The sequence below is a fragment of the Dromiciops gliroides genome, chromosome 4 (assembly GCF_019393635.1).
Source record: "Dromiciops gliroides isolate mDroGli1 chromosome 4, mDroGli1.pri, whole genome shotgun sequence".
Taxonomy (NCBI): domain Eukaryota; kingdom Metazoa; phylum Chordata; class Mammalia; order Microbiotheria; family Microbiotheriidae; genus Dromiciops; species Dromiciops gliroides.
Window position 1 is genome coordinate 9,238,823 of NC_057864.1, and position 20,476 is coordinate 9,259,298.

General features: G+C 44.8%; 1 protein-coding gene across 1 annotated transcript in view; it reads right to left on the minus strand.

Annotated features, from left to right (window-relative positions):
- The window catches only part of LRRC7 (leucine rich repeat containing 7), a 574,557-nt gene extending 569,155 nt beyond the window's left edge, over nt 1-5,402 (minus strand). The window contains 1 exon segment of the mRNA XM_044002921.1: nt 5,280-5,402. Within this exon segment, the coding sequence (XP_043858856.1) occupies nt 5,280-5,281 (2 nt within the window). The 5' untranslated portion in view covers nt 5,282-5,402.
- Nucleotides 5,403-20,476: the final 15,074 nt, after the last annotated feature.

Consider the following 20,476-nt stretch of genomic DNA (forward strand, 5'->3'; position numbering starts at 1 on the left):
AAATGAAGGAACTGAGTTCTACCACCAGAGGCTCCCAGAGCTAGCTAGAATCCTCAGAGATCCCAGATAGAGTTTTAACAATGGAGATAACATTAAAGAACGTGCATCATCATGTGTTTTTACCATTTCACCCTAAGGAACATGGGAACATTCCATCTGACTTGCAGTTGAGATCTTCTAGAAGTATGGTGCCACCCATTCTCATGGGGGACACATGTTGACTTTAGGAACTGTCTCCATTTTTCTATTTATATCTTTACATAATATTTTGCACATAGTATTTAATAAGTAACTTTTCTGGAGAGTGGGGCAATGGGGATTAAGTGACTTGCCCAAGGTCACACAGCTAGTAAGTGTCAAGTGTCTGAGGCTGGATTTGTACTCAGGTCCTCCTGAATCCAGGGCCGGTGCTCTATCCACTGCACCACCTAGCTGCCCCTAATAAGTATCTTTTGATTAATTAATTAATTCATCCCTAAGGTCCATTTCTGTTCTAAATCTTACAATCCTTTGGAACTGGCTGAACCCACTATAACATTATTTGGTACATAACACAGATGAAATTGGATACGTGTTTAAATGTTCGGAGGTGTTTTTTGGGTTTGTTTTTTTTTTTTTTTTTTGCGGGGCAATGAGGGTTAAGTGACTTGCCCAGTGTCACACAGCTAGTGTCAAGTGTCTGAGGCTGGATTTGAACTCAGGTACTCCTGAATCCAGTCCTGGTGCTTTAACCACTGTGCCATCTAGCTGTCCCTTGATACGTGTTTAAATGAACTGAATATACAGGATAAGCAAAAAGTCTTAGTATAGTATGAAGTTAATAAGAACTTGAAAATGCCTTAGGCTTTTGGGATACCCTATCATGTCAAAGTAGTGAATAGCTAAAGAAAAACAAAAAATGAACTGTTATTACTCTTTTAATTCTTTTTTTTAATAAAAAGCATCTTTATCTTTTCCTAAATCTTGTCAAAATGGAACATGGTTGAGTGTAAGAGAGACCTTTTGGGGATTTCTTGTTTGTTTGCTTTTCTATTATTTTGCTTTCTTGCTTTCTTTGGAAAGCCCTAGGGAGACATTGGGGGATAGTGGCTAGAAAGCCAGTCTTGGATTCAAGAAGCCTTGAGGTCAAATCCTGCCTTTGATCCATATGGATTGGGTGGCCACCCACTGCCCCAGAAGCAGCTGCTGATTGGCAGAAATTGAGGGGAGGCTGCCAATAGAAGACCCCTAACCTCACAAAATTATGCAGATGCATACTCAAAGTTCAAATGTGTGTTGATGGAAGTAGGAAAAACTTGAGAGAAGCAGGAGTACAGAGCCTGAAAACTACAAGAATCCCCAGAGGCGAGCATTTCAGAAGAGAGCCAGAGTAAAATTGGACTCTCTCACATCCTCAGCAGGAGGTTATTCAGCCTCTGCTAGAAGATCACAGCAAGGGAAAGTTCTGAAAGCAATGCTTTGGGTGGCACCCAGTGAGACAAAGTTCTGTTCCCTAAGCAAGACACTGTGGCAATCACCAGGTGGGAAAAGACTCTGCAGACAAAAACATGCAGCTCAATGAGTTGGCACCTCAATTTATATTGCTAATCAAGGATCCCACATTTGTTCATTTAAGGTTGTACATGAATTTTACCCTCAAATGTAATATATCATACTTTTAAAATATATATACTTGAGAAGAAGGCTAGTGTGGTGCAAAGATATTCTAGAGTCAGGGAGAGCAGGATTCAAATCCTGTCTCTGATATTTACTAACTGTGTGCTCATGGGCAAGTGTCTCAACCTCCTTCACCCTCAGTTTTCACATTTGTCAAATCAGGATAGAAATGCTTGTGCTATTTATCCATAACAAGAGGGTTTTTGTAAAGATCCCAAAAGATAATATATTTAAAACCTTATCCCCCCCATATACACATGGATATATATTATACATGCCAGTTTTAATTATGATATAATGCTGTATATTAGGAGAGACAGTTTTGTTTGGTGGATAGAGAGCCAGCCTTTGAATCAATAAGACCTGAGTTCCAGTCAGTACTCTGACAAATACTCTGACCCTTAAAAGCCTCAATCTCTCAGAGCTAAGAATCTAAATTGGGAAAGAAAGTGGGGATGTGCATTGGTTGGGGGAAATGCTTTACACCAAGGAAATCCCAAGCTCCCTTTCCTCCCCAAAAAGGTACATTATAATTATCCATCAGCATCTTTTCTTACTATGAGCTCTTTGAAGGCTGACAACTTTTCTTCTTCCCTGTCCTTAGTATATTGGGATTAATCCCTGTATCCTTAAGTGTGTTGATTCACTTAGATGAAAAAGGCATTTTAAAAGAAAATGAAGAACAGCCTATCAACTAAAATCGATTGCTTTGAGTTTTGCATTTGTAGAAGAAAACCAAATAAAAGATAAAAGCATGGTATTCGTTGGAATTTTGATTAATTAAATAGAACAAGTCACAAACAGCTCTGCAATTTTGGACAACTTGTGCTCAGGGCTGTTCACTTTAATGAATGAGTCTGTGTGCCTTTAAGGAGGTGCTTCTATTTTTGACACTGCATGTGTGCAGTCACATGTGCTGGAAAATGTAGGGGTTGCCATGGTAAATTCACGTCTTTTCACGAATAACTGACTAAAAAGGTGCATGAACAACTCACCCCCAGAATGTGCCAGCGATGGCTGCCTTTTTCTTGGGAAACACCAACATTTGCTTCAGAGCACAAAGGCTCCTATTTTAATAATGATAAAACTTCGATTCACTAGGATTGTTCATAAAATGATGAAATAAAAAATGGGAGTCATCGCCCAGCCATTCAAACTTCTTGTGCAATATATGTATGGGTATATATATATATATATATATATATATATATATATATATATATATATATATATACCCAATTAGTGAGAGCGGCCCCTTGGACAACCCCATTTTGGAGAACGTCCAAATTCAACCTCAGCACGGTCTGGTAGTATGCTAGCTGCTGTTTCACTTGTCCAGACAGAGGAATTCCTAAAGATCAATCCTCAACCACGTTCCCGTCCTAGCTCATTAGAAACAAAAGCAAAACCCAGTGCTGAAGTCTGCATCTTCTTGCATCTTGAGTACCCTAGAACCTAGCAGCATCAGCATCTGCCGCCTAGTGACATTGCCCAGCAGGGCAGGTCCCTCCTTGTAACCTGGAAGAGTTCAGAAGCCTTCCTTTGGCTCTGGGAATGGATGTGCCTTTCAGTCTAGGGAAGCTCGTGATGCCTACATCTAACAGAAGGAGGTAGGAGGTTCAGGACCACGGGAGATACCCACGTGTGTGGGGGGAGCTGTGGAACTTCTCGACTGCCTTTCCAGAAGGGCAAGCCTTATTCAAAAGGTGCTGAATGGATTCCCCCGCCACCACCTCAAAATAACCATCTCCTTGCGCATCTATATCTTTCCGTTGTTACAGGCGGTAAACTTTATTCTTCCTCTGTAGGCGGAATAAAGCCGCCTGGACGCATGACATTTCACAGGCTCAGGCAGGAACAAAGAAAATCAAGTTCCCAGCAGTGCATCTTGCCCACCGGAGGGATCACGTGGTCTGCTTCCACTCCTCCCGCCCACGCTCTGATATCTCTATTGTGCCTAGACACTTTCCCCAGGTTCGAAGGCTCTGGTCTACAATACCACTTCTCTCCCATCCAGAGGTCCAAATTGCACCCGGCACGCTGAACCGGGGGTTGAAGTACAGAGGAAAGCAGAGTAACCCAGTTACCACCTCAGGTGATTTCAACAAATTGAAGGTATCTTGCTAAAGTAAGCAGAAGACACAAGCAGATGTCTTAGCAATCCTCCCTCTCTCCTTGGAAGGATGGGACCTGGGAGAGTTTCCATCATCCCTTTTTCTAAAGAGAAGGCTCGGTTGACGTTTATTTCCATGAGTTAGGCAAGCGCATCTCCACCTTCCTTTAGCCCCCACCTCAGCTGCACTTCACCCCGCCTCCCCCAATTGCTTTGTATGGAGAGGAGACAGAGCAGGAGGAGAGGGAGGGTGGAGGCTGGGCTCTTTCTCAGCCTCCCCCCGCCCCCCTTTGCAGTTGAGTGCTGTAATGTGGAAAGCAATCCCCCAACTAATAAAAACAGACACATATTAAAGCTATTTAAAAAGATAATAACGCAGCCCTCTCGAGACTGCCGACTCTGTGCAGACACAGAAAGACCAGAGATAGATAGTAATGAATGCAATGGGCTGGCATTCAGGGTGCAGTTATTAATACTATTGTTATTCCTTTTCTCACTCTTTCAGTGGAGGCTATAAAACACAGCCGGCTTGCTGAGGAGTCCAGCTGGGAGAACGGACGCAGAGATATTGAAAGGGCACAAAAGCGCTGAAATCGAAAGAGTCCAGGATTACCCACTCTCTTCAGCTTCAGGATCGAGGCCCAATGGGAACCGAAGCTCGAGTTTGGAAAGGTCCCTGGGTTGGGGAGGGGGAAATCCTTCTGCCTCTGAATGCATGCCTGCACCCCACTACCCCCTATCTTTTCTCCCTCGCCCCTCTGCACCCCTGCACCCGAACCCCTTCCCTTTCAGCTCCCAGGCCAAACAAAGAGCTTTGAAACATTTTCTTTACAACCCAAGCACCAAATCAGTAACAGCACCTCAGGGACCAACAGAGGGGTGAGCAGCTAGGGTTAATGTTCCCTTGCTACAAGTGTGTGTGTGTGTGTGTGTGTGTGTGTGTGCGCGCGCGTGAGCGCGAGTGAGCGAGTGTGTGCCCGCAGCTATCACAACAGCCACTCCAGCCTTTTGGGGCAAATCCCTGAAACAGCTGCCGGTGCGATCTCCAAGCTGATGTTAAGAACCCCTACCTTGGACCTCCTTACTGCTAACTGTTCCAGCAGTGTCTCCTTCTGGTTACCTCTCCCCACACCCTTTTCGCAGTATGTAACCCTTTACTAGACTTACTCTGGCCATGAAGTCCACCCACTTACCCCTACCACCGCAAGCCAAGACCTTTTAAACGCCGCCCCCTCCCCCCTGCAATCTGCTACCGATCTAGGGGCCAGCCCCCGAGAGAAGCAGCCAGTGCACCAGCACCAGAGCAGCTGGCACCGGGCGATCGTGGGAAGCCCAGGGATGGATCTGCCTACCCTCTCCTCCCCGGGACTCGCCGCCCAAGAGGAAGCCGGGCTGCTCTCACGCCTTCTCCCTGCGCCTGGAGCAAGAAGGCATCGAGCTGAGGCTGGCCACTGCAGTAGCCCCTCTCCAAAGGAAGGGAACGGGTCAGGGAGAGAAGTGGGGTACTCACATTGCAGGCTCCTGGAGGAACTATCCATGAGTCTCCCAAGGGCTCCAGACGTTCAGCTGCAAATGGTTATTCCTTAAAGTGTGTGTGTTCCCGGGTCCGCAGTAGAGTGGGAGTGGAGAATTTTTTTTTTAATCCTTTTCTTAGAGAGGAAAGGATAAGCAAGAAAGGGGATTCCAGGAAGGTCCAAGGCTAGACCATGATGCTGATGCCCTTCAGGTGGACTGCTGGATGTGTTCCCATGGGAAGCAGTGGAGAGGGGAAACCCGGGCAACGACCAGCAGCAGGCTGGGGGTGGGAGCAGAGCGGTAACTCTCCTAGTCTGTGCCAAGCCTGGCCGGCCACCCAATCACCAGCAGCGGCAGCAGCAGTGGTAGCGGCACCTCCTTCCCCACCCCCAGGAGGCTCCACAGACAATAAATCCTGGTGGGAAAAGGAAAGACGAGGAGGCAAGCCTAACGGTGCCCCCCGACTCGTAGCCTCGGCGTGCCCGTGCCAGGCGGGGCGGGGCTGGGGCGGGGGGAAGATCCCCGAGGAGCGAACGCTGGGTGTGCAGAGAGCACCGAGGCGAACCCGGGGCTAAAAGCCGGTGGCAGTAGCAGTAGCCGAGCGTGGCTAGAAGCTGTTGCCTGGGGGATCTGGGCAGCCGGCCGGGAGGACAGGGGCCTCGCCCGCCTTGCCCACCTCGCCTCTCCTCGGTGCGGCGGCTCGGCTCACAGGTGCCGGGGTGGGCAGGCTGCAAGGCGAGGCATGTGGCTGGCTGCCCCGCTCGCTCGCTGGCTTACTCGACCCCCTCCCCCTTGTCCTCTTGGCTTTCTTCCTCCTCCTCCTCCTCCTCCTCTTCCTCCTCTTCTTCCTCCGGCCCGTGCTCCCCACCCCCCTGGTAGGACGGACTACACCGGCTGCAGCAACGGCTTCAAAGTGTGAAAAATGTCAAGGAGATTTTCTCCCCCCTCCCCAACCAGAGAGGGGTGGAGACTGAGCCCTTACGCGCCCCGCGCCCCTCCCCTCGGAGCTAGCCCCCGCCCCCTCCTCGGCTAAAAACCCAGCGGGGAAAGCGGAGGATGCCCAGGCTAGAGGCCATCCGCTGCTGCCGAGGCCTGGGGCTTCCTGGGGAGGAGGGTGACCCGCCTCTTGGCCGGCTGGGGCTCGCCGAGTCGGGCGCGCGGCGGCGGCGGCAGCAGCAGTGGCAGGGACAGGGGTAGACGCTGGAAGGGGCAGACGCCGGCTGCTGCTCCGTGGGCCGGGCCGAGCCGAGCCTCCTTCTGAGCCGTAGTCCCAGCCCGCCGCCGCCTGGGGTTCCCACCCCGGCACGGGCGCGCGGGGCCCCCCGCGGCGGGGCCACAGCCACAGGCTCACGCCGCCCTGCGCCTTCTCGCAGAGTGGCCCGTGCCCGCGCCAAGCGCTGCCAGCCTGCCTCCGCGTGCGTGCGAGGAGAGCCGCCCCCGCAGGTTCGGTGACAAGCAGCGCAGCGCTGAGCTCAGTTCTGGGCTCGGGGCTCCAGCGGAGGCTGCTGCTGCTGCTGCTGCTGCTGCTGCTGCTGCTGCTGCTGCTGCTGGGGATGTTGCGGAGGCTGCTGCTGCTGGGGATGCGGCTGCGGCTGCTGTTGCTGCCGCTGCTTTTACTACCGCCGCTGGCCGCAGGGCTTTCAGCGGGGGCAGCGCATCTCCTCTTCCCTGCTGCTGCCTCCCCGGGCACCCGCCCTCCCAGGCTGTCCGGGAGATGGAAGGGGATGCGTCTCTTGTCCCGATGCAGTCGGTGTAACGCGCCCCATCTTCCAAGCCCACCTTGGGAGTGGCCACTTCCTAGCGACAAAGGACTTGCAGCATTAAGGATTTACCCATCCTTCTCGGTTCGCTCTTATCGCAAAAGCACACAAAGGCACCTCTCCAGTCTCGTGGGCCACTGACTTGTTGTCAAACTCTTGGAAGTGTCTGCGGGCCACGTAGCACTAGAATCCCCCCCCCCGCCCGTCGCCCTCCCCAACAACAACTACGGGGGAGGAAGGGGGGGAGAAGTGATGGGAAGTGGGATTTTGAAATTAATCTTATTCTGCACACATCTTTTGTTACTCCCCCGTTTGATATATTTCTTATTTTTCTTTATCTTCTCAGTGACTGGTGTGAGATAGGAATGTTTCCATACAATAGCTACCTACCTACCTACATGCATATATACATACATGCTTACATACCTAGAAATTGTCTTTTTGGAATATTGCTGAGCGGTCCGTGGGAGAAGTGGTTAAGCTTTTACTTTTCCCTTCGTGCTAAGCAAGCTAAAGGCAGACCGTTCATCTTTTGAACTACCTCCAAGTGGAGTGAGTGGTGTGGGAGTCGATTCAAGCGTTCAGTGCATACCCCCCAGTGCAGTGCACACAACATCCCAACCCTAGGCACGTTCTCCCAATTGTGGGTCTGGGAGGATAAGCCCTTCAAGGTCAAACATCATCTTCTCTCTCTGGGTAGGAACTACCTGGAAAGGAATTCGGGCCATGGGTAACTAATCGGAGGGTAACCAGGCAGGGAAGGTGGAGTTTGCAGGGAACAGCTGGCTGATGACAGAGAAACTGTTGTTTCATTCTACTGAGGAAGGGAAGAAGAGCGAGAAGCTGGAAAGCTTCATCATCTGAAGAAATACCAAAGTAGACTTTTTAAGTACTGGAAAGGGCTGTTGGTTGTAAAGGAACTGAACAGTCAGGAGGAGGCAAGAAATTATTTCAAAGGTCAAAGTAGAGCCGGGCTTCCTTTTTTCCCTGGTAGGGCCATGCCACATTTCCCTACACCTGCAGGACCCCAGTGGATAACCCAGAGTGGGATGTGCAAATGAGGACCGGGGAAATAGAGAGAGCAAATTAAAAACGACTTTGGAAAATTTACTCAATATTGCTAGTCCTTAGCTTAGCATTTGCAGCCTTTACCCGGCTGCCCTTCAACCACCGTCCCCGCCCCCCTCCCCCCCCAGGCATATTGACCTCCTCCTTGGTCCCATAAAGAGGCATTCCATCTGCCTTCTTGTTTGCTTCCGTCCAGCATGTCGGGAATGAATGCCTTTCATCCCCACCCCCACCCCTGGGGGTTAGCTTGGTGCTTGGAGGCTATAGTGTGGGCTTAATTAATGCTTTTTTTTTTTTTTTGCAGGCAATGGGGGGGGGGTTAAGTGACTTGTCCAGGGTCACACAGCTAGCAAGTGTCAAGTGTCTGAGGTCGGATTTGAACTCAGGTCCTCCCGAATCTAGGGCCGGTGCTGTAACCACTTCGCCATCTAGCTGCCCAGAAGTAATGCTTATTAAATTGAATCGAATTGTTTTCTATGGGCAACTCCTCTCTACTCTTGGCTTCCTTTAATGTTTGTTTCAGGTGCTGCCTTCCACAGGAGCCCTTTTCTTATTCACCCTGTTGTTAGAGCTCCTCCCTCACCCCAAGAATTACTTTGTATGTATTTTGTGTTTCCCACGGTATACTAACTCTCTGGAGGACAGGGATGGATTCACTTTTGTTCCTGTCCATAGCCTACAGAAGGGTATGGAGCTGTAACAGTGCCACCGAATTGTGTGGAACACCTCTACACAATGCTTGGGAAAATGTGCTTCTGGCCTTATTCCTCAAAGATTCCTTAGCTCCTTAGCAGTACCACGGGGAACAGACTATGGGAAAATTGGAAAAAATGGCGACTTGGGCAGCTTTCGGTCTTGGGATTAAAATGAGGAAACAGTGAACAAAGAGAGGAGCAGAACGACACAGCCAATAGATTGGTGGACCTGGGCTAGGCATGCCTCACGGGGGAAGGCCGCTGATGGGAGTCCCAGCCCCAGTGCTGGTGTCCTATGCTTGTTCCACGGGGTGATCTCTGACCAATCACTTAGTCTCTGGACACCTTTGTTTCCTCATCTCTGAAATGGGAGGTTTAGATGAGATGGCCTTTGGCATCCCTTCCAGCTCAGTATCCATGAGCCTCAGCATCAGGAACACCTAGATTTGAATCCTGTCTCAGACATTTACTGGGCGTATGAGCATCAGCAAGTCACTTCATGAAGATGAAGTTACTAACTGTAGGACCTACCACAGTGGTGTTAGGCTCAGTGAGACCATGTGGTTTTTCCCCTAGTACAAATTTAAACTCCTGCAGGTTATGGACTGTTAAAGTTTTGTCTTTTTACCCCCAGGGTCTAGAACAGTGACTGGTGCATAAAAGGTTAATAAATGACTGCTGAATGAATAAACAGAAGATGGGGGGTGCTTAATATACATTTAGCAAATCTGATAGGATTGCCTTCTATCAACAACATTTTTCTGTATTGTTTCCTCCTAAAAATGAACAAATGTCCACACTGAATGCCTGGAGGATCCTGGGAAATATGAGCAGTAGATAGGATTTGCAATGCCTTTTGGAGCCATTCCCTCTTTATCTTTCCCTGAACCCTAAGGGAGGTGATATTATTCCTACACCTCCCTTTCTCTAATTCTAGCTTTGGACCTCAGACATGTGAATCAGCAAAGAACTAAGTGGAGAGAGCTTTGGAAAGCATGCATGGATACTGTGAACTCTTAGGTATTTAGACAGATGTGATTTCAGTATAAAACAAGGCAAAAGAAGAAAAACATTCTTTTTCAAGATAGGCCCTGAGCAAACCAGCCCGATTTTGAACAAGATTGATGAATCTCTTATGGAATGTGGCTACCTCTGCTTTTTGAACAATGTCTCATATTATAACAATTCCAGTGGTCTCTTAGAATCGAACTATTGAAATGCAAATGGGGATGCTGTCTTTAATCTAACTCAGGATTACCCTGGCACCGATTCTTCCAAAGGACACATGGTTGTCTTAAAGTCAGCCACAGATGAATGTGGAAATGCCCTTAGGCTCCTGCAAAGCCTAAGAGTCAAGAAAAAAGGTCCACAATTTAGGAAGTGGGACCAAGAAAGTTTTAACAAGCTCTCATTGGATCAAGTCCAGGGCAGCTTGATACAGTGTTGCATGACAGCATGCATATATCCAGAAAGGCAAGAATCTGGAGAGCAGGCTGATAAACTCCTCAGTTCCTTTAAAGCTGTCAACATCTGTTTCCAATATAGGCAAAACTATAGCTGTGATAAAGTGACACTGGAAATGGCACTCCTTTCCCAAAATACATCCCTGACCTACCTGACAGGATGCTTCAAAATCCACGATTAGGAATTCATTCACATGGTCAGAGGGTCTTTTTCAATGTTCCCTGTTAAAGTGGAAACTGCTCTACCAAGGACTGCTTGTATGACATTGGTTGAATTATTCAACTTTTTTGATTCTTGGTTTCCTTGCCTGTAAAATGAGGGGGTCAGACTGAATAACCTTTGAGTTCCCTTCACCTCAAAATCTATGATTTTATGATTCTGGGAAGCAAAATGTGTTTATAAGATTCTGGGAAGAAAACATGTACTGAACCCTGAAGAAAAGAGAACCAATGCCAGTAATGGCATACATGCATATACATACACACATGCACACATATACATGCATATATATGGATACTTGTATTCACACACACACACACACACACACACACACACACACTTACTATCTCTGTGACCTTAGGTAAGCCATACTGTCCCTAACAGGGTTGTAAGCACTTTATGGTTTACAATCCTATAAGAGAGAGAATGGCTTACCTAAGGTCATAGAACTAGTAAGTTGCAGAACCAGGATTTAAAGTCAGGCCTTCTAGATTTCATTCATTCTGTATGCATACTACTGTGCTAGGCAAAGGGGATAGATAGATAGATAGGTAGGTAGGTAGGTAGGTAGGTAGATGATAGATAAATGATAGGTAGATAGATGATAGATGGATGTATATATATGTGTGTGTGTGTGTGTGTATATATATATATATATATATATATATATATATATATATACACAGAGGGAGAGAGAGAGAGAGATGGATGAACAGATAGACAGATAGATAAAATAGGGCTTGCTTAAGGGAGTTTACAATCTAAAAAGATGATAAAGCACAGACACAGGACAGATTCAATGCACACTTTTAGACAACCAAAGCATCAGAGAATTCCAAAAGAAAATGCTATGTCAGATTATGGCATTGGGGGTAGAGGTAACTAGGGAAATCAGAAATGCCTCCATGGAAGAGCTAGCATTGATTTTTCACTTTACAATTTGAATCTTACTTTTATTGATACTTTTTGTTTTTACACCAACCTTAGTTTTGGATTTCTCTCCACTTTTGGGAAGTTTCAGTGCTTAGAAAACATTTCCAAATATTACACTTAAATTTTCCTTATTGCAACTTCAATTACTAATTCCTAGATCTTCCCTCTTGACCCATGTAGAATAAGTCTAGTCCATATGAAAATTACCTGTCAATTATACTTGATGATTCTGATCCCCCTCCTCCTGTTTTTCTCTTTGCAAGTCTGAATGTGATAAAATCCTAGCGACTCGCCCTTTAAAGTTTTTTAGTTTTCAGTGACTGTCCTAATGTGCCATGTGTGGACATGAACTCAATACCCCAGATGTAGTATGATCAGGGAAGAGGAGAGTGGGATTAGAAAAGGTTCTTGATTTCCAGAAGTAGATTTGAATGGATGATAAGGAACCTATTGTGGAAGGAAAGTGGGTGGATAATAAATAGCTCCAGGTCACCAGATCCTGGGATCAGAAGTTTAAGGGATTGTAGGAGGCACTGAGTACAGCCTCCTTGGTTTTATGGATGAGCAAACCAAGGTGTAGAGAGCTAAACCACCTGTTCACACAGCCATTGAACATCTAATGTGGACTAGAATCCAGAGCTTCCTGGTCCCAAGCCCAGGGTTCTGTCCACACTGCCACAAACTGACATCAACAGCCCAAATTGCATATGCACTTGTATTGGAAGAGCAATGGAAGAGCTTGGGAAAGAGCAAAAAGGAGAAAGCAACAAATTGATTTAAACAAAACTGGGGAAGGGCAGCTACGTGGCACAGTGGATAAAACACTGGCCCTGAATTCAGGAGGACCTGAGTTCAAATCTGGCCTCAGATACTTGCCACTTACTAGCTGTGACCCTGAGCAAGTCACTCATTGCCCTGCAAAACAAACAAAATGAACAAAACCTAGACTGCCACTAAGTAGAGGACCATCCATAGGACACAATGAGCAATGAAAAGAACTGGGGGTACTCAGCCTGGAGAAGACAGAGAGACATAGTAACTGACTTAAAGCACTTGAATTAATGTCATATGTTTTTGGTTTTTTGTTTTGTTTTGTTTTGTTTTTTAGTGAGACAATTGGGGTTAAGTTACTTGTAGGGTCACACAGCTAGTAAATAGTAAGTGTTAAGTGTCTGAGGTCAGATTTGAACTCAGATACTCCTGACTCCAGGGCTGGTGCTCTATCTACTGTGCCACCTAGCTGCCCTGAATTAATGCCATATGGAGGAGGGCAGAGGCATGTTTGGTCTCATAGGGTAGTACTAGGAACATGGAAGTAACTGAGAGACATATTTAGACTTGATATCAAGAAAATTCTCCCACCTTCTTTTCATCCCTTTCTCCTTCCCTCCCAGTTGGGCTGCTTTATGTAGTAGTGGGATTACCCCTGATGAAGGTTAAGCAAACACTGAATAACCACTTGTTGGGTCAGTCATAGAAGAGATTCTTGATCAGGTCCAGGACCAGTTGGCTTCTGATGTTTCTTTCCACTCTGAGATTGGGTGAATTTATATAGAAGCAGTTTTCTTGTTGTTGTTCAGTTGTTTCAGTCATGTCTGATTCTTTGTGACTGCATTTGGGGTTTTCTTGGCAGAAATACTGGATAGAGAAAATGCTTTGCCATTTTCTTCTCCAGCTCATTTTACAGATGAGGAAAAGGAGGCAAAAAATGTTAAGTGACTTGCCCAGGGTCACAAGGACAGTAAGTGTCTGAGGCTGGATTTGAATTCAGGAAGAGGAGTCTTCTTGACTCCTGGTGCTTTGTGAACTATGGCGCCACCTAGCTGCCGATTTGTAAAAATGAGTGTTCTGCTCAAGGTGCACAGGAGTTTCTCCCAACTGGGGTTCTTTAAACAATGCCTATGTGCCTACTTATTGTAGCTGTGAGAATCTCATGAGGTTTTTTTTTCAATGAAGACTAGATGGCCACTGAGGTCCCTTGCAAACCTGTGATTTCTAGGGTCATAGATTCTAAACCTAAAAGGGAACTTAGGGGCTATCAGCTAACCCCTTCATTTTACTGATGAGAAAACTGAGGCCTAGGAAAGTGACTTTCAACATTATGTAGATGGGAAATTTCTGAAAGAGAATTTGAACTCAAAGCCTTAGCACTCTTTACTATGTAGATCATGTTTCCTCTGAATATTTTTTTATTATTTGTTATTTTTAAAAATACTATTTATCCCCCATTACATGTCAAGACAATTTTTAGCATTCATTTTCACAAGATTTTGAGTTCCAAATTTTTCTCCCTTCCTCCCCTCTCCTCTTCTGAAAATGGTAAGCAATTTGATATAGGTTATATATGTGCTATCTTGTAAAATATGTTTCCATATTAGTCATCATTGTGAAAGAAGAAACATCAAAAAAGGGGAAAAAACCTGAAAAAGAAAAAAGTGAAAAAAACCCAAACAAACCATGCTTCAATCTGCTTTAAGATTCTATCAGTTCTTTATCTGGATGTGGCTACCATTTTCCTTCCTGAGCCCTTTTTTTCAGATCATTGTGTTGCTGAGAAGAGCTGTCATTCATAGTTGATCATCAGACAGTGTTGCTGATAAAGTGCACAATGTTTTATGGCTTCTTCTCATTTCATTTTGCACCAGTTCATACAAGTCTTTCCAGGTTTTTACTGAAATCTGCCAGTTCATTATTTCTTATTGAACAATTGTGTTCTATTATATTTATATAATATATGTGTTCAACTATTCCCCTATTGATGGGCAACTCCTCAATTTCCAATATTTTGCCACCATGAAAAGAGCTGCTATAAATAGTTTTGCACATGCTGGTCCTTTCCCCTTTTTCATGATCTCTTTGGTATGCAGAACTAGTAGTGTTTTTGCTGGATCAAAGTGTATGCACAGTTTAGTTGCCAATTGGGCATAGTTCCAAATTTCTCTCCAGAATGATTGGATCAGTTCATAACTCCACCAACAGTGCATTAATTTCCCCCCATATTATCCAACATTTATCAGTTTCCTTTTTTGTCATATTAGACAATCAGATAGGTGTGAGGTGGTACCTCAGAGTTGTTTTAATTTGCATTTCTCTAATCAAAGGTGATTTAGAGCACTTCCTCGTATGCCTACAGAGCTTTGATTTCTTTATCTGAAAATTGACTGTTCACAGCCTTTGACCATTTATCATTTGGGGAATGGCTTGCATTATTATACATTTGACTCAGTTCTCTATATATTTGAGAAATTAGGCCTTTATTCGAGATACTTGCCACAAAGATTGTTTCCCAGCTTTCTGTTTTCTTTCTAATTTTGTTTGCATTGGTTTTATTTGTACAAAAGATTTTTTTATTTGAGTACAATCAAAATTATCTATGTTACAGTTCTTAATGCTCTCTATCTTTTGTTTGGGCATGTATTATTCTATTCCTCATGTATCTAACAGATAGACTATTTCTTTCTCTTCTAATTTGCTTTTGGTTTCACCCTTTATGTCTAAATCATGGACCCATTTTGACCATATCTTGAAATATGGTATGAGATGTTGGTCTGTACCTAATTTGTGTCCTATTGTTTTTCCAGTTTCCCAGCAGTTTTGTCAAATAGAGAGTTCTTATCCCAAAGGCTGGGGTCACTTGGTTACTGTGGTCATTGACTGCTGTGTCTTTTGCAACTAATCTATTCTACTGATCTACCAATCTATTTCTCTCTCTCTCTCTTTTTTTTTTTAGTGAGGCAATTGGGGTTAAGTGACTTGCCCAGGGTCACACAGCTAGTAAGTGTTAAGTGTCTGAGGCCAGATTTGAACTCAGGTACTCCTGACTCCAGGGCCAGTGCTCTATCCACTGGGTCACCTAGCTGCCTCTATCATTATATTTCTTAGCCAGTACCAGACAGTTTTGATGGGAATCATTATTTTTATTAGCTCAATTCCTTGTGTCTAAATTGTAGTTATTAGGCAAAGACACTAAATCCTTACCTCTCAGATTATCTCCCAACTATCTTTCTGTCTCTTTTTCTCTATCTTTGTCTGTCTCTACATACATACATACATACACACACACGCACACTATGTGTGAGCATTTCTAGATACCAAAACATTCTTTACATCCCTATCCCCATTAAAACATGAGTTCCTTGAGGGCAACAACCATGTTTTTGCCTTTTTTTGCACCCCTAGCACTTGGCACATTTTAATTGCTAAATAAATGATCATTGATGGTTCACTGATGGTTTTGTTTAGTCATTCATTTCTTGGCATCTCTTTTCTTTCTAAAACATACGTGTGTGCTCAAAAGCCCAGTTCCCCTATATGATTCAATTTTTTTTTCAGCCAAAGGAAGGGAAGACTTCTGTTTGCCTGAGTTTCTCTTTCCTCTCTGACTTTGACCAGCTCCTTACTCATGCACGGCCCCACATACTTTCCACCCCAGCTGCTTCTGTTTCAGTATTACACTAAGTTGGCAACCCTATTTCTGAAGTGTGGCCTAAATTTAAAATGCCACCCCCTACCAGGAAGGTTATTTTTGATGAATTCTAACTGAAGAGAACTGCCAGGAGGGATGAAGTCACTTTACTTTCTGGACACCATTTGAAAGGGTTCATGACAAATAACCCTACCTTCCTTTGCCATGTGACTGCAAAACTTTCCAGAGAAACTACATGGCTATTGGTGGTTCCTTGGGCATGGGAGCTTCTTATTGAGCAAATTGTACATCTAAGGGGTTTTGAGACCTGGGTATATATATCCATTGTCAAATTTAGCCATCACCTATGTCTCAATGGAATACAAGTAATTAGTTTTGTTTGTCAAATTCTTTGAAAATAATTTTTCCTCTTTTTTATTTTCATCATAAAAGGGTGGCTTTCTGGAAAAGGTAGATGGGGGTACACTGGCTAATAAAGGGATATAAAATAAAAAGAACAATAAATTTAAGAATAATGTTTATTGGACCAAATTGCAATCTAATGGGAGACAAGATGTGCTCATAAGTAACAATAATTCCAGTTCATATAAGGTAAGCACAGATGTGAGTTCCAACAGAATGAGGGAAGGATTCCTTCTAGCTACATGCATTTATCAAGGAGCCTGAGCTTATATCCTTCTCTCATGGGCTGCTCCATGGCAAGTGAGTGAATCCAACCTTGCTACATTTTCTCATGATGTGCTGCATGACCCCAGGAGATCTGGACGTTGAACAAAAAGAATTTCAATGGCTGAGGAATGGGGGGGCAGTCTGACTGGTATGTAGAGTGCACCAGGAAGAGCGATATGTAATGAGACTGGACAGCCAAAGTAGCATCACCCTGTGGAGGTTTTGATTGTCCAGCTAAGGAGCTGCCATCATAATTGGGTTGTCAGGCATTGTCAAGTGGGATGAGATGTAGTCATTTAAGATATTGGAGGGAGGGAGTGACATGGTCTGGCCTGTGTATTAGGGAAGGTTGTCTTGGCAGCTGGATTGGAGCTGCAGAAAATGGAGATGGGCAGACCCATTAAAAGGCCGTGACAATAGTCCAAATGAGGGAACTAAGGGCCTCAGCTAGGGAGAGATGGTAGGAACAGAAGGGGTTGGCTATACATGTAACAGTGACTTTTTAAAGGGCAGATCTGTTCAACCCCCCACCCCATGCCACCCCAGGTTGTCTAATACCCTTAAGGGGGCTTGGGGATTGCATAGTCCCTCTGCTATTTGCTCAAGTCTCCAACAATTGTATTTCCTCATTTTAGGGTTCCTCACACCCCAATTCCATTTAGTCATTTAACAGTCAGATTAACTTTTTTTTTTGCAGGGCAATGGGGGTTAATTGGCTTGCCCAGGGTCACACAGCTAGTAAGTGTCAAGTGTGTAAGGCTGGATTTGAACTCAAGTCCTCCTGAATCCAGGGCCGGTGCTTTATCCACTGCGCCAGCTAGCCACTCCCCAGATTAACTTTTAAAAAGAAATATTTACTTCAAAGATATAGCACGAACAATCCTACAAACATCCTTCCCCAATAGCTAAAGGGGGGGGGTAGGTATGATTCTCCCTTAAATGACCTCAGTCTCTGGGAGAGAAGAGAAGGATTAGGTTCATAATTTATCTTAGTTTCTATGTAGCATGGTCCAAGTTCCAAGGCCACCTCCACCCCACCTCCTTGGGCTGGCAGAAATATCTCACCTGGAATCCTGTCTCCAAGTATAGCCTGACTTAAGCTTTGGGCCAGAGACTATGTTGCCTGTGTGTAGAAGCATAAGGGACAAATAAAATAGACTAAAACTCCAAGTCCAAATCTCAAGAGTCTCACAGGACCTAAAATGAGAGAGGAGAGAGAGAGCGAGAGACAGAGACAAAGACAGAGACAGAGACACAGAGAGACCGAGAGAGACAGAGATGGATAGAGACAGAGACAGAGACAGAGAGACAGAGAGAGACAAAGACCGAGAGAGAAACAGAGAGACAGAGAAAGACAGAGAGAGGGAAGAGAGAGAGGGAGAGAGAGAGAGACAGAGACAGAGAGACAGAGACAGAGACAGAGAGAGAGACAGAGAGACACAGAGATGGATAGAGACAGAGACAGAGCAAGAGAGACAGAGAGAGATAAAGACCGAGAGAGAAACAGAGAGACAGAGAAAGACAGAGAGGAGAGAGAGAAAGAGAGAGAGAGAGAGAGAGAGAGAGAGAGAGAGAGAGAGAGAGAGAGAGAGAGAGAGAGAATCTGTAAGGTCATAGGTTTTTTTTTTTGTTTGTTTTGTTTTTTAAGGTCATAGTTTTTAAAGACACAGCCTGTTGTGGCTTTCCAGCCAAGGGGGGAGGGGTGAAGGGTGCTCCCACCCACTTGGTGGGGCATGGCAGAATGTATCAACCCAGAAGCAGGTCTCTGGCATCTCCTATGTGGGTACCTCCACCTTAGGTGAGATGGGCCTGTCCAAAACCTGGTTACAAATGCAAGAGAGCTTTCATTGGTATTGGCTACAGGGACAGGCACACACCCAACTGTGCCTGCCCTGGCACAGGAGCTCAAACTCTATCTAAGGAGCTTATTTTCTGTCCAAACAGAGATGAAAGGGACATCTGACATCATCTCACCCTATCTCCTTGTTTCTATATGTAAATGAGGAAAAAGAGGACCAGAGTGAAGGGAAGTGATGTGCCAATGGTCACACAGGTAGTGTCAGAGGGGGAATATGAACCCAGGTCTCTTGATTCCAAAGCAAGTATTTTTTGGATTATGATGAGACATTAAAAATAGTTGAGGGGAGATCACAAATTGTCTTATTTAAAGATATTGGAAATTGGAGCATAACCACATCTTTTTGCAAGTGAAAAATTGAACCCCAGAGGCTTGTTCAAGGCTTCAACAGTCAATGAGACACAGACAGGTATGTCTAACAGCTGCTAGGTGGCATGTGGATAGAGTGCTGGGTATGAAGCCAGGAAGACTCATCTTCCTGATTTCAAATCTGGCCTCAGATACTTCCTAGCTGTGTGGTCCGGGGCAAGTCACTTCACTCCACTTGCCTCAGTTTCCTTGTCTATCAAATGAACTGGAGAAGGAAATGGCAAACCTCTCTAGTATCTCTGCCAAGAATCCCCCCAGTGTGGTAGCAAAGAGTCTGGCATGACTGAAAAATGACTCAATGGCAAAGATACAGAAGAAGTGGAATTTGAAATCAGGTTTTCTCATTCTTCCAGGCCATGCTGATCATGACCTGGGTTTAGGATGTGGCTGGACTTTCAGATGGATATAACTAGGGCACTTGAAAAGTCAGTAATGGAGCTTAGGGGAGAGCTGAGGGCTGAAGGATGAGAGTTGGGAGTTGTCTTCAGGGAGAGAGAGAAGAAGATAAATCCATTGTCTAACATTGACTTTTCACTTGACTTGGTATTTTCCATACGGATGATCATAGATTGGAAGTGGAAGGGGTCTTAGATGCCCTATGATCAAAGGATCTTTGAAATAGACCTAGGAGGGACCCTCAAGGCTATTTAGTCCTCTACATTCACTTTACAGATGAGGATACTGAGAACCAGAGAAGTTAGGTGACTTGCATAAATCCACACAGGCAGTTACTGTCAGAGTTGGGATTTGAACTCAAATCTCAATTCCAAAACTAGCACTTTTTACACTGTTGTTGAAATATGAGCTCTTTGCCATGAGTTCTTATGATGATACACATATTTCTCTAGCAATGTATGGTTTTTGAGGCAGATAATGTAAGTCTGATACGATCCCCATTTTAAAGATGAGCAGACCAAGACTGAAGGAGGGTAAGTGAGTCCCATATTAGCTAAGTATCATAGCTGGGACTTTAACTCAGACTCTTAGGCCTTCAAAGCCTCCTGATACATCCTTTGCAATTGTTTGACTGGATTACACTAAGATGTGAAACATACTATCACTAATGCACAGAAATCCTTTGACAGAGACTTTTCAGGTGAATAAAAAGGCCAGAGCATCCTTCATTAGCTGAACCAGTCAATTGAATGACAGCTATGTAGTATTCAGTTCAAGGGGAAAGAAACCTATTAGGGCCACTGAACATGTGAGCTGCCTAATCGATTAGACACATTTTTTAGCACACGCTTTCTGACTCCATCATGTTTGGTCCCTGGGCAGATCCCACCACCTCACCAATTCACCTCCCTATTTCATGGTTGGTAGGATGTTTTCTAGAGGCAGCAGGGTGTAGTAGTACATGGAGTGTTGAATTTGGAAGCAAGAAACTCTGGATTCAAATCTTGCTTCTGGTGATTTCTATATGACCCTGGGCAGGTCACTTACATTCTCTGAAACTCAGTTTCTTCATCTATAAAGTGAAGGGTTGTATTCAATGATGTCTAAACTTCCTCTGTAACCTAAACCTATGACCTTACAATAAGGCTTAAGCCATGGGGAGAATCAGTTATGTGTTTGTAGGGGGAAAAGTGCCAAGAGATCTTTTTTAAAAAAATATTGTCAGTAGTATATTATTTTATTTTCCAATTACATGTAAGGATTGTTTTCAACATACATCTTTGTAAGATTTTAAGTTCCAAATTTTTCTCCCTCCCTCACCAAGACAGCAAGTGA